General features: G+C 50.3%; 7 protein-coding genes and 1 non-coding gene across 8 annotated transcripts; 6 read left to right on the top strand and 2 right to left on the bottom strand.

Moving 5' to 3' along the window:
- Window positions 1-2,659, top strand: C8Q69DRAFT_450475 (hypothetical protein). The gene has a single exon (XM_028629434.1). The coding sequence runs from the start codon at window positions 88-90 to the stop codon at window positions 2,557-2,559; it is 2,472 nt and encodes an 823-aa protein (XP_028488903.1). The 5' UTR covers window positions 1-87; the 3' UTR covers window positions 2,560-2,659.
- A 655-nt stretch (window positions 2,660-3,314) lies between these two features.
- C8Q69DRAFT_450471 (putative nuclear transport factor NTF-2) lies at window positions 3,315-4,619 on the top strand. The gene is made up of 6 exons (XM_028629433.1): window positions 3,315-3,467; window positions 3,623-3,640; window positions 3,737-3,801; window positions 3,860-3,931; window positions 3,983-4,084; window positions 4,169-4,619. The coding sequence occupies exons 1-6, from the start codon at window positions 3,461-3,463 to the stop codon at window positions 4,283-4,285; spliced, it is 381 nt and encodes a 126-aa protein (XP_028488902.1). The 5' UTR covers window positions 3,315-3,460; the 3' UTR covers window positions 4,286-4,619.
- Window positions 4,620-5,227: 608 nt separating this feature from the next.
- On the top strand, window positions 5,228-6,456 carry C8Q69DRAFT_17731 (putative Golgi apparatus membrane protein tvp18). Its single transcript, XM_028625825.1, has 4 exons — window positions 5,228-5,506; window positions 5,575-5,590; window positions 5,855-5,950; window positions 6,006-6,456. Exons 1-4 carry the CDS (start codon window positions 5,470-5,472, stop codon window positions 6,304-6,306), a joined length of 450 nt encoding a protein of 149 aa, XP_028488901.1. The 5' UTR covers window positions 5,228-5,469; the 3' UTR covers window positions 6,307-6,456.
- Window positions 6,457-10,328: 3,872 nt separating this feature from the next.
- On the top strand, window positions 10,329-13,402 carry C8Q69DRAFT_502792 (altered inheritance of mitochondria protein 21; the record flags this gene model as incomplete). Its single annotated transcript, XM_028632427.1, has 2 exons — window positions 10,329-11,295; window positions 11,364-13,402. 2 exons carry the CDS (start codon window positions 10,329-10,331, stop codon window positions 13,400-13,402), a joined length of 3,006 nt encoding a protein of 1,001 aa, XP_028488900.1.
- A 256-nt stretch (window positions 13,403-13,658) lies between these two features.
- C8Q69DRAFT_17438 (putative alcohol dehydrogenase) lies at window positions 13,659-15,376 on the top strand. The gene is made up of 3 exons (XM_028625799.1): window positions 13,659-14,059; window positions 14,294-14,740; window positions 14,833-15,376. Exons 1-3 carry the CDS (start codon window positions 13,915-13,917, stop codon window positions 15,300-15,302), a joined length of 1,062 nt encoding a protein of 353 aa, XP_028488899.1. The 5' UTR covers window positions 13,659-13,914; the 3' UTR covers window positions 15,303-15,376.
- On the bottom strand, window positions 15,362-17,537 carry C8Q69DRAFT_17940 (putative serine dehydratase domain-containing protein). Its single transcript, XM_028625852.1, has 5 exons — window positions 17,451-17,537; window positions 17,208-17,336; window positions 16,852-17,109; window positions 16,587-16,718; window positions 15,362-16,521 (listed from the first exon to the last, which is right to left on the bottom strand). The coding sequence occupies exons 3-5, from the start codon at window positions 17,044-17,046 to the stop codon at window positions 15,451-15,453; spliced, it is 1,398 nt and encodes a 465-aa protein (XP_028488898.1). The 5' UTR covers window positions 17,047-17,109; window positions 17,208-17,336; window positions 17,451-17,537; the 3' UTR covers window positions 15,362-15,450.
- Window positions 17,538-17,972: 435 nt separating this feature from the next.
- C8Q69DRAFT_440362 (hypothetical protein) lies at window positions 17,973-19,388 on the top strand (the record flags this gene model as incomplete). The annotated part of the gene is made up of 2 exons (XM_028628640.1): window positions 17,973-19,061; window positions 19,314-19,388. The coding sequence occupies 2 exons, from the start codon at window positions 17,973-17,975 to the stop codon at window positions 19,386-19,388; spliced, it is 1,164 nt and encodes a 387-aa protein (XP_028488897.1).
- A 466-nt stretch (window positions 19,389-19,854) lies between these two features.
- C8Q69DRAFT_t2 lies at window positions 19,855-19,926 on the bottom strand. Its single transcript has one exon. It is a non-coding gene; the product is annotated as a tRNA-Glu (tRNA).
- Between the last annotated feature and the right edge of the window lie 21 nt (window positions 19,927-19,947).

Below are 19,947 nucleotides of genomic sequence, written 5' to 3'. Positions count from 1 at the left end.
TCCAGGCTCAAAGAACGCCCATACTAACCACCACTTCCCCCGCGAAGCTATTTCGACAGCAGTTGTTGCTATTGCGGCTTGGTCGCGATGCCAGACGACTCGAAGACGAAGGTCTTCCCCGAGCTCTCGGCCAAACTCTCGGCGCCCAGCAAGAAATCGTTATTTGAACGCCAGAAAGCCGAAGCGGAAGCAAAGCGCGCCCGAGAACAAGCTGAGACGGCCGCTGTCCTGGAGGATTTTGTGAAATCCTTCGACGAAGATGCAGATACGCCAAGCACGAATCGTCCTCCAGGAGGAGGAAGACTGAATACATTCGGACACCCGGGGCCAGGAGGGTTCGGAGGAGGTCCTGCGAAACGGCACTTTACGAGCTCTGGTCCACGGAGCAGTGGGCCAGGCAGTCTGGGACCGCCTCCTCCATCGCTTTCGAGGAAACGCAATCATGAAGGCTTTCAACCCTTACATAGGGAACGTGATTCTGCTCAAGGGCTATTTGCTTTCGAAAACTCAGGATCCGGCGCGCGGGACGCGGCGGCTGCTTTTCGAACATCCGACGATGAGGAAGAGAGGACCACAGAAACAAAGGAGGCTGAGAGGGCAGCTGCGAAACCGACATTATACCTAGCTTCACTACCACCGGGAACATCGCCGGCCGTGGTAAAGGCGTTGATTCCATCAGTTCTCGCCGTCGACAATGTCAAAATCATGCCCCAGGCCGGCCAAACTCCAACGGAGCGGAAGTCATGGTCAGCTATCGTCACCCTTGCGAAGGAGTCAGCTGCCAGCGATATAGATACCACTGTGAGCACACTGCAAAATAAATATCTCGGCTGGGGCTTCTACCTCTCTATCTCGCGACATCTCTCGTCCGCCGCAATCAGCTCTGGCATGCCTGTAACTGTTGGTCTATCATCATCCAGCTCTCTCCCCTTTGGCGCGAAACAGGTCAATCAGAACCAAGTTGGAAGTTTGAACCGTGCTCCCCCTCCAGGGCCGCACCGCGGTGCATTTGCACCTCCTGCGTCGTACGGTCCGTCCTACGGAAGAAGTGGCCCGGCTCTGCAAGTGGACGTTAAACCTCCATCTGACCTAAAGCAACTTCGGTTGATTCACAAAACGTTGGAAAATCTGCTGAATTATGGCCCTGAATTCGAAGCTCTGCTTATGAGCCGGCCCGAGGTCCAGAAAAACGAGAAGTGGGCTTGGCTGTGGAATCCCCGAAGCACCGGTGGTATATGGTATCGGTGGAAGCTATGGGATATTCTAACAAATTCTGGAAATAAGGGAGCTCGTCGGCACCCTGTCATGGGAGTGACTCCGCCGTCGCTGCTTTTCGAGGGCGGTCCTAGCTGGGTCCCCCCTGAGAAAGCGATTCGCTTCGAGTATACTACGCAGATGGACGAGTTCGTCTCCGATGACGATTATAATTCCTCTGAAGATGAGTACTCGGATGCGGAAGACGACAAACGACATGCTGCTGATGGTCTAGGAGGTCCTAGTGATGGATTGGGCTTCATGAACCCTCTCCAGAAGGCTAAACTAACGCATCTGCTGGCGAGGCTGCCCACCACGAACGCCAAGCTACGAAGAGGAGATATCGCTCGCGTAACTGCCTTTGCTATTGAGCATGCTGGCGCGGGTGCAGATGAAGTTGTGGAGATGATCGTCACCAACGTCCTGAATCCTTTGGCATACACTGGAGCAAATCCTGATCATCTCGCTGAGAGAGGCGCTGCAAAGGGCGAGGCTGAAGCCAGCAGGGTTTATGATAACACATCCCAGGAGAACCGGTCGTCATCTAAAGACAAACTCGACACATCAGCCGCCAAACTTGTTGGGCTCTACGTGGTATCCGATATTCTTTCGTCTTCATCTACTAGCGGCGTCCGCCACGCGTGGCGTTACCGACAGCTTTTCGAATCTGCGCTCAGATCACACCAAGTCTTTGAGCATCTGGGAAGGCTGGAGAAAGACCTTGGTTGGGGTCGACTAAAGGCAGAAAAATGGAAGCGGAGTGTTGGTATAATACTGAACCTGTGGGAAGGATGGTGTGTTTTCCCACAAACAAGCCAAGAGCACTTTGTCCAGGTCTTTGAGAATCCGCCTCCCACTGAGGAAGAGCTGGCCAAGGAGAGGGAGAAGGCAGAGGCAGAGAAAGCCGCCAGTGCTCCTGGAACAAAGGGTAAGAGTCGGTGGAAGGCCGTCGAGGAAGATGTCTCTTCTGGTAAATTCGACCCGACCAAGCCTGTTGAGGCCGAGGGGACTAAGATGGATATCGATCAAGGGGGCGCTCTCATAGCTAATCAAGATGGCAACCTCGATGGCGAACCTATGAGTGACATCGATGGTGTGCCCATGGAAGATAGTGATCTGGAGGATCCGGACGGGGACGAGATGGAAGAGGACATCGCCATGGAGGGAGATGGTTCTCAGGCGCAGGAAAAGCCAGCCATGTCTGACAGACCGCCTGAGAAGCAGCCTGGGCCAGAAGCTCAACCTCCGACGCGAAAACCGCGCCCAAAGGCAGAGGATATGTTTGCAGACTCAGATTCCGAATGAACGGAATCAGCGGTCTTTCTTGTCTTGTACTATAAATATTGTGCCTCGCGTTGCCACATAAGTAGAATCTACGGAGGCTGTAACGATGAAATGAAATGGGTCCGACAAACTCGAGTGTTTATTATCCAGATCTATCTAAGTACTATTCAGGACATGTATCAAAGTAAGGCATGGGGCAAGACCACAAATCCCCTGTATAGAAAGACACATGCAGAGCGCAGAGCTAGCCAAAAGACCTATTATACTTGTTAATGAATGTCCAGTCAACAGAACAGATGCGAAATAACAAGTACGAAAGTGATTGCAAGTCAGAGAACAAAAGGTACAACTCCACGGGTGTGTGAGTCAGAAGTTATCGTTTAGAAAATTAAACATCATGCAAAGAGAATCATAACACTTGTTGTTGTTTGTTATCACTCACCTATTACGATTAGTTATCATCTGGCTCAGGTAAGCCCTGGGTGTTAGTTAAGAATCGAGTTTGCTGCTCTAATGCTGCCAGGGTCTCTCCGTTGCAAGGGAGGTAGGTCATCTTCAGAGCAAGCATAACATCATCATTGAAGGTAGCAGCAAGCCTCAACAGTCTGAGAATAGCACTGCCATATCTGCAGCTGTCCTGTACGACCATCAAAAAGAGAAAAACCAGGAGTAGTGAGAAGGATGAAGAAATATTCGAGAGTTACTGTGGTGGAAAGAAAGAGAAATTCGGAGAGAAAAATTTAGGCGCCGGCGGTCAAACTGGCTCACTCTATGAGATCCCCCACCACGCCCGACTGCCCCACAACCTCCTCTCAGCCGCGAGTGTTGAAATAATACATCAACAATCGCTCTCGACTCGGTGCAGACAAGCTCTCGCTGGTACTTTGTGTTCGTCCCGGTCTCCTGGAGATATCTATTCAAGATGGGTGGTAAGTGCTCACTCTTTTCATATTTCAGACGGCTTGCAGACGCCCAGGCCACCAGGGCTGCTACGCCCGTCCTGCCCCTCCCTGCCCGGCTGCGCATGTTGCGCTTCGAGAGGACTCTGATATAGGATGAAAGCTAACGTTTCTCTGTTGTGCAGACTTCGTTTCTATCGCTCGTATGTATCCGAGGTCCTCTCAGTCATTGATGACATGCATCTGTGGCCCGATCGAAGCGCATTGATGTTCCTAACATATATCCGTCTACATTGCAGAGCAGTTCGTCCAGTTCTACTACAAGACGTTCGATGAGAACCGGGCGGGTCTCGCGGCTCTCTACGTGAGTCAAGCCAGGAGATATGGTATTAGGTAGTTGCTGACGGAGGATATGCACACAGCGCGACCAGTCTATGCTCACCTTCGAGACGTCCTCGGTCCAGGGTACCGCTGGTATCGTCGAGAAGCTGACCGTAAGTATTCCTTTCGAGTGCTTAGAGTGACAAGAGTCTAACGGGTTACAGAGCTTGCCTTTCGAGAAGGTCGTTCACCAAGTGACTACCCTCGATGCCCAGCCCTCTAGTGAGACCGGTGGTATCCTGGTCATGGTCACTGGTGCCCTGCTGGTATGTCAAGAATCCGGTTGCACTGGTTCATATACCCGACGGTTCACATCGTGTATACTAACTACTGTTGGTTGGAAACGTTAGGTCGACCAGGAGCAGAAGCCCATGAGCTACACCCAGTCTTTCCAGCTTCTGCCCGACGGCGCTGGCAGCTACTTTGTCTTCAATGACATCTTCCGTCTTATTTACTCCGCCGCATAGACACTAGGTTACGATGATACCAATATCTTGAGAGGGTTGGAGATATACTATAGGGACAGTCCTAGCAAATGCCGGGGTTGCGATCATTAAAACGACCACCCTGACCTCTGAAAGCATGGGTGTTTGTGAGAAGAGACTGGCTTGCATCTTACACCCCTCGCCTCTGTCCTGGTCTAGGTTTACATCAAGGGGCGGAGGCTTGACGGACATACTTGAAGATCTACTGCGCTGCATCTGTTTCGCTAGGAGCTATTATTTCTAAAGTCAAGAAATGACGACCAGGGACCAATTTACTTTCTAACCAAGAACGCCATTGTCCTCTAGCACATCTAGTCTGTAATTATTGATCTCTAGAATAATTTTATCGTAAGATCCACTTTTAGGCTCCAGAGTTCTCTGCAGCTTACCAGCGTGGTGGTGGTTTTATGAAAAGCAACCCCGTTCCCCCTAGTCGCACTAAAACAGCCAAACTCGAAACGTACGACCCCCGATGCCCCCGGAGCTTCTGGACAAGAAAAAAGCGCGAAGCAAAGACGCCCAAAGAAGAGGTCCTTGCAAGTGAGACTCGAATCAGTGTCGCCGTTCCTGCCGGGAGTGCCGCTTGTCCCGATTTCGAGTAGCTGCTTCTGCTGAGCTGACAGGTCCGTAGTCTAGAGAGCAACTCCAAACGTTCCACGTCAGAAGAAAAAAAGATCTCCATCAGTCTCAAGGACAGAGCATCATCTTCGAAAGCTTCTAATCAAGACAAGGATCGTCTCTGTGCGACATAGCTGCTGTCTGTTGCTCTTTGTTGCTCTACATACCAATCCGGGGCTCAACGCCTTATTTCTCGCTGCCGCCTTACTGACGCCCAGACTCCGAACCGCCGAACCTCCCACGTTGTTTATCTTCTGGGTGCTGACGACTGGTCCACGCCAGTGAATCCTCTCCAATTCACAACCACGCATAGACAACCCTGCGTGCTGCATTCAGCTTTTCAGCAGATTTGCCTGCGAAATCGAACTTCACGAAATTTAACGACAGTCACGACTCCCATATTCTCACCCGAGAGTAACGACGAGCAAGCCATCTGTGCCTTTCCACGCAGTAGGACGCGAGTCGTTCAACAGTGACTGCGCTGTTGGTTTAGAAGAGACGGTCAGGAGCCTATATCTGGTACTGCGATCTGTGATCCAGTATTCAAAATGACGCTTGCTGAGGAGTTCCGCTCCAGGAATTTCAGTAAGTTTCCACTTGCGCCTGCATCGCTCGCTGAGCAGCATTGAATTAGAGCTAATACCATCTGTTAGGCATCTATGGACAATGGTTCGTGAGCATCTATTTCCCCTCTCCCTACGTCCTTTGTATACCATACCATATCAGACCTCGCGCGCACCGGTCGAACAGCTCGAGCTGCCATTGCCCCAGTTCATGGCATACAACGTGGAACCTTTGGTCGGCTTTTGCGCAGGAAGAGTCGCGATCTAATTCCCCAGTTGGGCGGGATTATTCTCCTCTGGACGCGACAGCCTTACTATCTCTTACTCGTCATTCACGGATCTGAAAGTTTACTGATTATAAACCATACAGGACCGGCGTGTTATGCATTATCTTGTGCTTTGCGCTTGGAATCGCCAACATCTTCTCCTTCAACGCGCTACGAATCGTCTTCAGTATAGTATGCCTGTAAGTTTTTGATCTCTGCGTTCGCTGTCTCGCTCGCTAAGATTGAGATACTCAGTATCTGTTCATTCCTGATCATCTTCATCGAAATTCCCTTCTTGCTGAGGATCTGTCCTACGTCCTCTAAATTTGACGCCTTTATCAGACGATTCACCACGATTTGGATGCGCGCAGTGGTGTACTTGGCGATGAGTATTGTTCAGTGGATGAGTCTCTTCTCGGGCGCGTCGAGCTTGATCGCAGCCGCCGTTTTCCTCCTCATAGCATCTCTTTTCTACGCCCTGGCCGGACTCAAGAGCCAAGAATTTGTTGGCAGCAAGACATTAGGGGGCCAGGGACTTGTGCAGATGATTGTCTGAAGAGAAACGGGGAGTGAGAAACATGATGGGCGAGGCTTGTTCTTTTGAATTCCCGGTTCCGCTATTCTATCGGTGCAGTGAGCAAAACGCTCGATACCACGATGAAATCATTTTACATAGGAAGTGAAAATGTCGAGCGATGAGGAGAAGCTTAAAGCTTAGTTTCGTGGGAATTGGTAGGTATGAAGTCGGTAACGACTGCAAATGGTGCGAAAAGTTGTTCAATTAGTTGACAGCCGGTTTTGCCCTGCTAGAGGTATGGTACATTAGTCTTTTTTTTTTTCTTATGATGATGCGTGGATGGCCTCTGTATTTCTATGTCTCGTGTCAATCTTATCACTGCTTTGTTCTGGTGTAGTTAATAGCCGCAGATCGCTTCAGTCAGTTATTATCGATTCCGCGCCGTATGCCAATCCACCATGCGATGCGAACCTATCAAATGTTATTTCTCAAAAGCAGTGCTCAGATCAGCATCCATGTCAATTGCGCATTATTCATTCGTAGCATATTCCCGAGCTAATCCATTCTCGATGTAGAGTATGAACACTGGTGTGCGCACCATCTTGATAGTTAGATCAAAGTAGGCCTCTCCACGACCAACGGGACAAAAAGGCATTAAGTTACATCAGACGCAACATTTATTTCCCTTCCACTTTCCTTTTTCTTCGCAGAAACAATCCTTTTCAAAACATTTACAGTGGAGCAGTCAGTAGTCAGTCATTTGCCTTCGTTACCTAAGGTAGTTTAAAGTAGAGTATGGTAGGTAAGCTAAGCGATGAACGATATACCATACGTCATAATAAAAAAACTTCCAAGGTCTAGTCTAAACCATGAGAAGATGGGGGGGGGGGTTCTTTCCTTTCCCCTTTATTTCTTCTTTTTTTTGTCTTATTGGAAATGTTATGACTGTATTGTTTCTGTTTGAAAAAGTTATTTTATTTTATATAATGTATGCTGAAAAGTATTCTTCGCATTGCGTCGTGTTAAATTGGGAACTCTCGTAATTAACTACTACTTATGTACTTACATGACGGGCAATATACCGCTCTAACACCATAACGACTAGGAACGAGTAGAGTATTATTATTTCATCATGAGGCGCAGTCATCCAAGAATAACCAAGTCGGAATATGTAAAACCAGGGTTAGTTTATAGTAGTAGTTTCTTCGGGAAAAACTGACGTAGGCTAAGACTCGATGTCAGGTGGTTCCTGCGGGGTAAGTATGTACCATAGTAAGTACAGTAGTAGGTATACATGTGTTATTACGTGGTGATAGATCTTGGGCATTGTCCACGGAAGAGGATTGGACGATGAGGGGTAATATTGATCGATACGAGATTGCTGTTGGATTGTTGGTATTAGTGACGACGAGATCTGGTGATTAGGACGCGTGAGATACTACTCGATCGGGATGTGTATGTGTACCTGACATGGATTTGATATGTTTGGGGAAGGGGGGGGCTTTTTTGCGCTCGGGAATATCGTTTTAGAAGTGAGGGGGTATAGTGATTCAATTGGTGAATACTAGTGCTGGGTTTTGATAATGTAGTATCAGTTTATATGGCTTGGACTTCATCCACAAGCTGCAGATGTAAAAATGCGGGGTTGAGGCTGGTGTGCTTTGTTCAACGCCGCCGCGGAACCTATTATCGCGGGGCATATTTCTAGTGGTGATATCTCCCACGTAATTGGTACAAGGGGACGCTCTTTTTTTCAAGTTTTGGCCTCTTGGACAGTCTTGTGACGTGGTAGTTGCTGAGAGTGTCAGTATGTAATTGTTGGGATGTATCTAGAATATCGAGTGATACTTTGACTATCCAGTGAGGAGAGAACTCCACTCAATTGCCTTGTGGAGAGATGCGTGCAATATTGAAGTGGAATCGGCGGAACTGTTCCCCTGTCTATCCTGTACGAGTTAATTTCAAGATCCTTTCGGACAAATCCGTTACTGTTTGTGAGATTCTCAAGTTCGGGCGGATTTGTGGAATCATACTGTAGCCGAGTAAAAGGAAAAACAAGAATCTGCTGCGAAACAAGTTCAACGGTCTGAGGCAATAATGGGTGTTAAAGCCCCAGCCCGTTCTATGGTAAGTACCATAATGCTCAGTGATCCACCACTGGCGGTTACTGTCGCAGAATTGCAGAGGGAGAGCTTACTGCCGGCGGTTGGTTGGTGGAGGCCATTCCTGTGGGGAAGATCGATGATGTGACTCTTTCTGTAAGATGGTTCGAGCCCACCAGATTCATTGCTCGCGTTTCCTCTTTTTTAGGGCGTGGCGGATAAGGAGCAGCTGATGAGGAAGAAAAAAGAAAAAACGATCCGGAAGGGGGCTGAGCAGTGAGAGAAGAATGCCTCAAGGAACAGGTAAGTATCTCCAATTCTCGATACACATAGAAAGTTCGCATGCGGAGGTCCCTAACAATAATGCTAATGCCGGTCAAACTTGACCGCCAGCGAGACATACCCCATCCCTAGCTAGCTAGCATTAGTTACTGACTGGCTCATATCAGCAGGAACATGGCGGTACAAAGTGCGCGCGCCAACTGTAAGGATCCCTAAAAAATGTAGAGTCTCGAACAGTTGTCACGATATCGAACGGCCACGTGAAGACCGGCTGTGCAGCTTCATCTGCCATCATCTCGGCCATGGTCTGGACTGACAGAATAGATACTCAATCGGGCTACGTTGCCCCAGTGGTGAGGACTGATAAAAAGGGGTCCGGTGCAGGAGGTAAACCTTATGAACAACAGAGGATTTTCATTCGAGCAGGCCCGTCCGGATTGAGCTGCGTGATTTGATGCAGCGTCTCCAGTGTGTCCTTTTCTCCACGGGTGTATGATGGAGTAGAAAAGAAAGAAAGCAAAAAGATCGATACGATGAGATAAATGTCGCAGTGAGAGAAAAAAAAGGCTCGCTCAAAAGTTGTCACCGCTGGAAGTCGACAATAGTTCAGTTGTACTCTAGAATGCTCGATAGAATCTCAATCATGACTTCAGCGGGCCAATGGGCCGGACGCCAACGGTAATCGGCTAATGCCACGGCGGGCCTCTTGTTGGCTTCCCCCCGGCGCTGCGGAGGTGCGTCAGAGAGCGTCAAGCAAGTGCCCGCAGTGGGCCGTGGCAACAGCCCGACGGCAGGCGGTCAAAGGGCACCAGGGCTTACTGCCACAGCCACAACCCCGTCACATCATATTTCTATCCGGCTGCTGCTGCTGCTACTTGGTTTCAAGTCACCGCCTACTCCGTACAAGAAGTTGCACCTCCCTTATCTATAATCATCACTCTCCATTTCCGCTTTCTTACCATCCCCTCCCTCTTCCCCTCGGAAAACATCACATTTCTAAGAGTCCTCGTGGCCAATTGACGTCCACTTCGAGCTTGTGATTGTAGCTCTACCTACTGGTCCTACCACTACCACTGTAATACCATCCGTTGACCAGGTAAGCAAATGAGTCTGCTTTGTGTTATCTGCTCCTCCTTGGCATGGCCGTCCCATATGAACGCTCGCATTCCCTGGGTTTCTCCAAATCCCTTTCATGGTGATCTGGGATGTTCTCAAAGGCGGTCGACTCCGTGCTGCAGTAGAACTGCCCTTGCACAGTGCTGGCGCGGCTCCTGCATTGTCCGTTGGTCATTGCCTGCGCCTAGCCCAACCCACGTTGCCTGCATGGTGCAAGATGCCCTGTCGTGACTTGTACATGGCAGAATATTTATTCTCAACCAACCGTATCACAGTGGAGGTGAGATCAAAAGTTGGGTTCCTTCAATTGGATTCGAACAAGAAGCCGGGGATGACGAGGAAAGCATGGTAGATCTAGCATGCTATAGCAACCCTTGAGACGACATCCGGGCTCCCCAGCCTGCTGGGGGGAGCTAAGAGGAGCAGCTGAATGCCAAAGTTCGATTGACATCAGCCCTCGTTCAAGTGACTAATATATACTTGTCCATAGCGTTTTTTCTCTTTTCCCCCTTGCTATTGACGGTCCAGTACCGTTCATAATCGACCTCATATACCGCCATCATGACTACACAAACGGCACCGGTAATCCCGCCTCGACCGTCAAAGTCACCAAATGCTCATGCCATCTCTGCCACCTCCAATATACCAAAGATTCCACCGCGTCCCGTAAATCGGCGCGTCGAACGATCCGTTTCCCCCGCGCGAGATAGCTATGCTCCCTCACCGTTGAACGAGATGCCCAACGGGCCGAACATGAGTCGCGTCGGAAGCGACCACTCTCATCGTCCCCCGAGCGTGACAATACCGTCCCTTGGCCAGGAGGGCATTGAGTATGCGGAGTTGGATAACCTGGCCGCAGAGCAGCAACATCAGGCGGCGATGGAGACGAGGAACGTCGGCAGTGATCTCAAGCTGCATGCTCCCAAGCCCTCCTTGCCCACGTCTAGCGCCAAGGCCAAGGTCCAGGCTGTCACTCGCACCGATTCTCAGCAGGCTGCTGCAGCGGGTTTTGGCAGGTCTGACGACGACTCAGATCGCCGTCCCCGTTCTCTATATTCAAAGAATAGCGGTTCTCGCGCACAATCGACAGCATCCAACGGGACAGAACGTCGCTCCTCTGTCACGGATGAACAGGGCATCCCAGAAATCGGGCAGAGGGTCCCGATGTATCCCAACGCGGGTGATGTGCAGGCACCATCCCCAAGCCCATATATTTACCCTGCTGGCCAAGGATCAGCCGTTTCTGTAGGGTCTGGTGGTTCCCTACGTACGGGCCGCAACCACCAACGCACCAAGAGTGGCCGAGAGCTCTCCGCACCGCCGGGAAGCTATGGCCTTCACGGCCATGGCATGCCGCCAAGTGATAAGTTCGAGAAAGCCTGGTATGAGAAGCACCCGGACGAGTTGGCTCGTGAAGAGCAGGGCCAGTACGGTCCCGGCATTGGGGAGCCGCGTCCGGATTGGGCGCTGAGCAGTGACGACTTGAATAAGATTGTGCGCGGCTCCGCGGTCAGGGGATCTGGTCTTGGTAAGTACATACATACATACACATACTGACGACTCGCCATCTTTGGGACGCGAACTGACCGCTCCTAGGCACTTCCCCTGCAGTAACCGGAACCCCAGAGGAAGAGTTGGGGTACATTGCAACAGACGAATATACCTCCCGCCTGGCATCCCCGCCGCCGCTAGCTCAGCGGGACTCTCAGCCTTCTGTCAAATCCGGTCTACGGGATATGAGCCTGCCTCCGTCCGATGCAGAGTCCTCGCAGCGGAAGGACAGTACGCACTCGAGAGCCAGCAGTGAAGCCGGTGTCATCCATGTCGATGACCTGCATCATCAACTGCACCACCCGGATGGTTATTCCCACACTCCCGTCCCAGAGGACCGAAGTCGCACTCCTCTAGGCGAGGATCAGGAGTACGATGAGCCCATCCTTGCTGCGGACGAAATTCGCCCGGACTCCGCATTTTTGCATCCTGCCGTTTCCCCCACGGTTGATAGGAGGGGAAGTGCAGAGATTGAGAGAAGTCGGACTCCTAGCGCCTCGAACAGCAGACCCGGAAGCAGACCGGGAAGCAGACCAACCAGCCTCCACGGTGCCATTCCCGGTCTCTCCAGATTTAACTCTTATGACCGTGAAGATGTTTCGACTCCTCTCGAGGATGTCGATGAGTACGAGCCGCTTTTCCCGGAAGAAGATAGCAAGCAAGAGAGACCACTTTCCACTGCTGACCGCTTCAAGCGCCGTCCAGATGTCTCGAAGCATAGGTTTCCTAGTGAAGATATCTGGGAGGACACACCCAACAGCCTGCAATTATCTGCAACGGTATCGACTCCTGATCTTCCTAAGGAGGAATCACCCAGCACCTTTGAGACCCCCGAGCAAGAGGCTGCTCGGAAGGAGCAAACGGAACAGATTGACTCCCACAAGGTGGCATCGCATATCTTGGAGAAAGGCCACGAAAGCCCCGCCACACGACCGGCTATGGTCAAGCAACGTTTCCCCAGCCAGGATATCTGGGAAGACGCGCCTGATAGCCAGCAACTTGTGGCGACGATAGAGCCTCACGAAGAAGAGGAAGCAGATGTCTCGTCTAAGCCGTCCATCCCGCCGCGTCCACAGAAGCGTCCGCAACAGGCCCCCTCAGTCGACTTGTCGCGAAAGCCCCCGGCCATCCCCGACAAACCTAAGCCACAGATTCCAGCTCGGCCTGCAAGACCTCTTGCACGAGGATCATCTGACTCTCTGACCAAGGTGACTTCCGCCGGCTCTAACGGCTCTAATGGAAGTACTGAAGAGTCTAAAAACGGTGCCCAGCCCGTACCAAAGGCCAAGCCCGCCATCCCGGCTCGACCTGTGGGAGGCAAGATTGCTGCACTCAAGGCAGGTTTCCTGTCAGACCTGAACTCGCGCCTTCAATTAGGGCCGCAACTGCCACCAAAGCCTCAGGAAAAGAAGGACGAGGAAGCTCCCGCTCCAAAAGGACCTCTGAGTGACGCACGGAAAGGAAGAGCCCGCGGGCCAGCAAGGAGGAAGCCGGCCGCAGCTGCCAGCACAGAGAATAAGTTGCCCTCAATACCGGAAATTAGAATTACTACAGCTTGGAATGTGTGGCAAACCGACGACAGCGGAAATCTGGTTGTGGGTCAACCCGAGGCAGAGAAGACTGAGGAGACTCCATCCAAAGCTCCTGATGCCTCGGAGTCCGCCGATACAACGATGGCACCGCCCATTGCAAGAAACACGGCGGGAGAACCAGCGGATCCTGGAGCGGGAGAGGTGAAGGAGACTCCAGAAAAGGCCCAACGCGAACCTGAAGTCACTTCAAGCAACCGAGTACCGGTATACACTGATGTCTCGAAACCAATTGAGCCAAATCTACCTCTGGTAGGGGAGACTAGTGTTTCTCCCGCTTCGAGTGAGGAGGTTGCTGCTGCTTCAACCGAACCGGCCGTGGAGCCGTCAATACACCGAGACGAGGCTGAAGCGGCTTCTGCCGCTCTTGCTGAGACTTCCATTGAAGGCAAGTCATCTACTGACGCAGTCCCGGATGCTGAGACGAAGGAGTCCGTTACAACTGCGGATGACGAGAAGAAAGAGTCGGCGGCTGAGGCAAATGCTAGCGAATAGAAGCGCTGGCGTCTCATCGGTGAATTATCAACCTTTGTTTCTGGTCCTTGATTCCTGGTCTTATTTTGGCTTTCTCAGGCCTCGGTCGAGTCTGGCTGAATTAATATATAATGGTATTGCTAGTGGCCACAGAGATAGTGATTTGGGATGTCGTGATGTGCTACTGAAATTATAATCAATCATGGATCCCCGTAATCCCTGTGGAAGTGAAGTGAAAGATTTTCTATGCAATGTGAGAATAAGCGCGTAGTATTGTAGTCGACGTCGTAAAACATCCAGGCATCCTCTGCGCTGCTTATCCGATTACTCTATCCGAAGTGGGGCTATGCTTTTCATTTTCTTGACGTAGACTGCTTGTGCAGGGACGCTCCATGCTCCTACCATACATCTGAGCGATATTGACTTGCAATTGAACCAATATAGACCTTTTGCTTCCGCATATATACCACTTTGATCCGGCAGATCCAGCCTACCGATAGAGTTAAGGAGACGTTAACCATCCGCGTATCATCATGCCCACCACGATCAAGCAGTGGGTGACCGCCCAGGATGGACTGGACAATCTACGAATGACTGAGGCAGATATGCCCGTTCCAGGAGACAAGGAGGTTCTGGTAGAGATCCATGCTGTTTCGCTCAATTATCGGGATACTGAAGGTTGGTAGCTTGCTTTTCTTCGTGTTTGTTCCGATTCTTTCTTTCCTCTGGGATGCCGCTTGATAAGCATTACAATTGAATGTTTGGAGTACTACTTGGGCATGTTACAAGTTGGAGAGGAATAATATTTGATTATTATTATTTTTATTTTTTTGACAACGTTCTTTATATCCTGCAGCATGGCATTTCTTGTCTTGATATAATACAGAAAACACGCTTAACCACTCTCCACAGTCTCAATGGGCCTATACAACCACCACCGCGACATCAAGGACAAACCCACCGTCGTCCCCTGCTCCGACATGTGCGGCATCATCACCGCCATCGGACCGGGCGTCTCAGCCTGGAAAGTCGGGGACCGGGTCCTTTCCACCTTCAACCAGACCCATCTATCCGGCCAGATCACCTCCAAGCACATGCCGTACGGTCTGGGATTCCCGTTGCCTGGCGTGTTGACTACGCATCGTGTCTTTCCGGAATACGGCCTCGTGAAAGCGCCCGAGTATCTGACTGACGAGGAGGCGAGTACGTTGCCGATTGCGGCTGTTACGGCGTGGATGTCGATCAATGGCATGAGGCCTATGGGGAAGAGTGGTGGAGAGGGAGAGATTGTGCTGTTGCAGGGTACGGGAGGGGTGGCGATTGCTGGATTGCAGATTGCAAAGGCGAGTGGTGCGAAAGGTGTGTTAATCTTCTTTTTCTCTCTCTTTTTTTCTTTTCTGTTTTTCTTAAGAAACAACTCTAACAAAAAGACGACGGAGGGGGGGAAATAGTAATAATCCTCTCCTCCTCCGACTCCAAGCTCTCACAAGCCAAATCCCTCGGCGCCGACTACACAATCAACTACCGTACCCAACCCGACTGGGAGAACGAAGTCATGAACCTCACCTCCGACAATGGCGCCGACATCATCCTCGAGACCGGCGGGGCGGGCACGCTCCGTAAATCCTTCGACTGTATCGCATGGGGCGGTCTCATTAACTCTATCGGCTACTTATCCGGCAAGCAAGACGAGCCAGGAGATAGGACGAATGTCAACCTCCTCGCGCTTCGAAGGACCGTCACGCTGAAGGGGATTATTAATGGGCCGAAAGATCGGTTCGAGGAAATGTTGTCGTTTTATGAGAAGCATCAGATTCGACCCGTTGTGAATCGGGTGTTTGGATTTGAGGAGGGGAAGGAGGCGTTGAAGTTTTTGTATAGTGGTGGGCATTTTGGGAAGGTTGTTGTTAGGGTTAAGTGAATTTGAAGGTGGTGGGGGAGACTTTTGTATATAGGTTATGAGGCCAGGGTGTGGGGGGTATATACTCTCGTCATATAGGAATGATTCTCGTTAACTTCGAAAAATCCTATGATAATGATTCCCATATGCAGATATCTTTTCTTTTATTTCACCAACCCCTCCAACGAGGATAGATATCAACAATCCTATCTTTCTCAACTCCCGGCTTCTCCGAGTCCACCACGAGGAAAAAGCCAAAGCCGGCCGCTGCAATGCAGCAGTGATTAGGCCAGATGAGGAGCTTTTCGCCTACTTTCAAAGGCCGCATGTTATCTTTTGGACCTTCCCAAGACAGGATACCATGCTCCTGACTCACACGGTTGACGATCCATCCGGTCTTGTTTCCTTCCGGTTCGTACCATGAAGACAATTGTCTTGTCTCTTGGTCTGTGTGCGTCCAGGGAGTTATCACTCCCCATCCAGGGTAGCTTCTGCATGGTTCCCGACCCAGACAGAGCGAGCCACATGCGATCAGGGCCTCGTAGCGAGCGCGATGCGGGTACAGACTGGCTACTTCTGCTAGAATCCTCAGGGCGATGTCGTCGAATGAAAGGTTCGAGGTCGATGGTCGCGCGTGCGCAGCGAGCTGTTGCAGATCAAGTGTGACGTACGCGCCAGCATGGAGTTCCACGTCGTGAGACTCTTTGACCTTGTTAATTAGTTCTTTGGTTCTAATTACTGCAGGAGTCGCCGCTTCGGGAGAGACGAGGTTCTGTGCAGTAGTCGCTGTCGGTGTGGCACCGACTGAGATCGTAAATCGCTTGGATGAGTCTTGGGAATATATCTTTGCAGCCTGTTGAGTAGCCGTCTCGCACCGCTCGATCTCTTTTGCCAGATAGTCGAGAGCCTCTGAAGTGGTATCCGAACCGTAGCTGCTGCCCATATGACTGTAGAAACCCCGAAGGAAAATACGCGATGGGCTCTCTGTCTCCTTGGCCTGTACGGCCTTCAGCAGGGTTTCCAGCTGCGGGGACTCGGGCGAGAGTCCAGCGCGATTGTAGCCGGTATCCAGTTTGATGAAGACACCAAGCGAATATCCCGTGAGTTCATGGTATCGGTCAAGATACGGGAGAATGTCGACACTGTCGATAATGACAGTGATGCTGTTCGCTCCGAGAGCCTTTCCCAGCGTGGCCAGTCTCTCGAAGGAAGAGGGCCGCACAGGGACTCCATAGATCAACTATACAACCGTTAGACTGGATGATTTTTTTTTTTTTGCTTGTCAATGGATTGTTTGTCATTTACATCGGCTGGTCGGCCCTTGTTCTTGCATTCTTCAAGGAATGGACGCAGTTGCTCTGCCTCGGCCAAAGTCGACACCACCAGACGCACCGTCTCTGATTTCTCTCCCACTTGTAGTCGAGTAAGCTCCGTTGTCTGGGAGAGGTTAGTATCAGCATACGCAGACTTACTGATGGTATCTGTAACCAGAATCATGATCCAACGCTGGTTTCTTTACCCGGGGGGGATATATCAAAACAGTCAACGGATACATTCAGATAAAACTCACTTTATGAGTCTTCACATGGCTTCGAAAATGCACGCCTAATGCCTCTGCCGCATCGAGCATAAGCTGACAGTTTCGTCGTGCCACTGCCACATCTATGACTGCAGCAGGAGGCTCGATTTCCTCCAGCAGCTTTCCCACAAACTGTGTCCTGAGATCCTCAATCGAGGCATTGGGATAATTGGTCACTCCTGACATGGTTGGGTATGGTGGAATTGCGGTGCTGTCGAGCTCTGCGGGGGTGTGTTCAGATGGCGGGGTCTGTCTGTCTGTCTTTCGTTAAATTAAAATGAATGGAGGTTGTTTTTCCGGGAGGAGAGAAATGGGAAGAATCTCAGATAGGAACAAGAGATAGCAACAAGAGTAATATAGAGAATGGCTATTATCAGTGCCAAGTAACCACTGTACAATTAACCCCGCCTCTCCAAGACGTGGATTATCTATACCGCAAATATTTCCCGGTCGGGACGGCCGATGTTGCTAACTAACTAATAACTAATTAGTTAAGTTAGTTACATCGTTGTCTTCTCTACAAGTGAGTCTGTGGAACCAGATAAGATAACGGCGGGACTCGGGGAACATGTAGAAATACGAGGTTTTACCTGATATCATATACCATATATAGTTAACTTAGGCTATTGATCTTTTTGTTCTCATCTCATCTCATCTCATCTCAAGGCCCTGTTGCGTGTTTCCATTCGATCTGTGCAGTTTTAAGATGTTACTGATCGGATGAAGTCGTCTTTGTTGGGTTCCGTTATGCGTTTTCTCGACTCACATAGGTATAAGGGCGCAATTCGAATTTAGGCGGCTAGACTCACTGTTGGTTAGAGTATTAATTGCTGCTGGCGATGCTGGAGATGCCGCGAATTATTATTTAATATTCTGTCCCCGTCGTCAGGATTCTAGGCCGTTTCTAGTGTAAAAAAAGAAAACTCGCCGGGTTCCACTTTACTTTGCTACGCCTCCAAGTGCTGTGCTGGTGCATGATGATTATTACCGACCCCGGAAGTTGCTCAGTCAGTCTCTGATCGCATGTCCTACCTAACTGTACGACTTCAAATCAACCCACGTCCATCCCATGCAGTCGCTCTCGCTTGTCCGGCTTTGATCAAGTAGCTGGTATGTCTCTTGAAAATGGGAAATGGCCCAGGTTGAGAAAAGAAGAAGAAGAAGATGGCGAGAAGGATGTCCGTCTTCTGACCGCGTCTTCAAGTCGTTTCCTTAATCTGCCCCCGGAATTGCGATATGAGATTTATAAATTCGTCTTCTCCTCAACGATACTGAATTTCTACTTCAGAATAAATACAAATAGACACAAGACCTTCAAGAGATTAGCGCTTCTTCTCACCTGTCGTCAGGTCCATTCGGAGATCGGGTCGCTATGGGTGCGCCTCGCTCTGTTCAATTTCGAGCGCATCGATGTTATGATGGAGACCCTAGCTAAGCTGCCGGAGGCAACGTTATCACAAGTCCGGTACGCTCGAACCTTGGGAAACAGCGCCATTCTCCATACCCCGGTAGTCGATCACGATGACCATAATGACGACGGGTTCGACGATGTCAGTATCAGCAACTCGGAAATGGTACTTCCGTGGGAATGCAGCATCACGCTAGCAATGAAGCTTCTGCCAACATTACGTCTCCGCCGACTGACTATTCTGACGCCCTATACCGGTGAACTTGCGTATAAGGGAGTCGAAGATCTCGTCCAGGAGGGATCCGGATGGAGGGAATTGTATTTCGTCACGCGTGATTCGACCATATTCGGATACGAAGGGGAGGAAGATTTCGAAGATGCCTGCGTGCGCCTGCCCCAGCCCGCGGTCTGGAATAGCATTCTCAGGAGCCGGGACGGCATATGCTCGGAAGGGTCCGTTACCATCTATCGTACTCTCACGCCAAACCCCGCACCGGGGACAGTCATGAAGCGAAATTTGAGACAAGCCTTTGAGCAGGAGGTACCCTCCGACGACGACGAGTGGGACGAGTATGGTGAAGAGGAGGACTTATACATCATGTCCGAAGCGGAGAGGACGAAGGAAGTGCTCGTCATCGTCAAACGTGGGCCTCACGTAAATATTGGCGTCCAAAGCAAACCCGAGTGGCTCTTTGGGAAGACCTGGGCACACGTGCAACAACGGAATCCGAATCCCTCGCGTGAACACGCTGAGCACACATGTCTGGAAGAGCTCGATTGGGACGAGGACTGGGTATGTCCATATGGTTGCTTTCGCGGCGAAAATGGATGGGATTACTGTTGGCACCTGCTATCCGATGTGGAGGCCCAGATAGTCGGGATACCATGAGCGGACAGGGAGCCATATAATGACTTATGCATACTGACATCTACGGTTTTCATTTTTGACCATCTGGCGACGTGGACATGTGGGATAGGACTTTTTCTTCTTCCTCTTTTCTTCTTCTTCTGCTTCCGTTAACGATATTTGAGTACATTTATGCAGAACAGGCAACCAGGAACACGCTACCGATGTTATACTTTCATCTATTTCGCGGAGATTCGGCATTATAGGGATTAGGTTGGCATGGAATCCCATAATGTATCCTATATTTCTAGTGTGTGGTCCACGAATCTGAGTGACTTGCTCTCCGCTTGTCGTCTATCCTATGCCTTGCTTTCGAAACTGGCATCCCTAGCTAGGATCAAACTCATGACTACTGCTAAAGAGAGGCAGAGACACTGAGAATCATGGCTAGGTTTTTCAGGCTTGGCCATATATATTGAAAATAGCACCACGGATGAATTAGTGGTATCAGAAACTTCAACGCGCATTCTCTCTCCTTGGATATGTACGCGACCTTGTATCTACAGTAGCTACGCGTCGTGGATTTATATGCACCTTCATGTCGCATGATCTTCCAAAATTACTATCATAGACCATGTCGGTAAATTCTCTGCATTTAAGAGGGGAAGAAGAAAAAAAAGATCCTATCGGGGAGAGATTGGTATTATTGAAATACCAAAAAAGAAATCCAGATGATGTTCTCCCAATCGGGGAATCGAACCCCGGGCTGCCGTGTGAAAGACGGCGATGTTAGCCACTACACCAATTGGGATGTTGTGTGATTGTGGATCCG

Source organism: Paecilomyces variotii, assembly GCF_004022145.1.
Source record: "Paecilomyces variotii strain CBS 101075 chromosome Unknown C8Q69scaffold_1, whole genome shotgun sequence".
In the NCBI taxonomy this organism is placed as follows: Eukaryota; Fungi; Ascomycota; class Eurotiomycetes; order Eurotiales; family Thermoascaceae; genus Paecilomyces; species Paecilomyces variotii.
Note: the sequence above shows the minus strand (reverse complement) of the source record. Positions and strands in the feature narration are given on the sequence as shown.

Bases quoted from the DNA above. Each gene is read 5' to 3' on its own strand.
- C8Q69DRAFT_450475 (XM_028629434.1), top strand. From the start codon at position 88: ATGCCAGACGACTCGAAGACGAAGGTCTTCCCCGAGCTCTCGGCCAAA.
- C8Q69DRAFT_450471 (XM_028629433.1), top strand. The intron at 3,802-3,859 runs GTGAGTCAAGCC...ATATGCACACAG, and splicing joins CGGGTCTCGCGGCTCTCTAC to CGCGACCAGTCTATGCTCAC. The intron at 4,085-4,168 runs GTATGTCAAGAA...TGGAAACGTTAG, and splicing joins TGGTCACTGGTGCCCTGCTG to GTCGACCAGGAGCAGAAGCC.
- C8Q69DRAFT_17731 (XM_028625825.1), top strand. From the start codon at position 5,470: ATGACGCTTGCTGAGGAGTTCCGCTCCAGGAATTTCA. The intron at 5,951-6,005 runs GTAAGTTTTTGA...TGAGATACTCAG, and splicing joins GTCTTCAGTATAGTATGCCT to TATCTGTTCATTCCTGATCA.
- C8Q69DRAFT_17438 (XM_028625799.1), top strand. From the start codon at position 13,915: ATGCCCACCACGATCAAGCAGTGGGTGACCGCCCAGGATGGACTGGAC. The intron at 14,060-14,293 runs GTTGGTAGCTTG...CACTCTCCACAG, and splicing joins CAATTATCGGGATACTGAAG to TCTCAATGGGCCTATACAAC. The intron at 14,741-14,832 runs GTGTGTTAATCT...GGGGGGAAATAG, and splicing joins AAAGGCGAGTGGTGCGAAAG to TAATAATCCTCTCCTCCTCC.
- C8Q69DRAFT_17940 (XM_028625852.1), bottom strand. From the start codon at position 17,046: ATGTCAGGAGTGACCAATTATCCCAATGCCTCGATTGAGGATCTCAGG. The intron at 16,719-16,851 runs GTGAGTTTTATC...AACCTCTCCCAG, and splicing joins GCCATGTGAAGACTCATAAA to ACAACGGAGCTTACTCGACT. The intron at 16,522-16,586 runs GTAAATGACAAA...ACGGTTGTATAG, and splicing joins ACAAGGGCCGACCAGCCGAT to TTGATCTATGGAGTCCCTGT.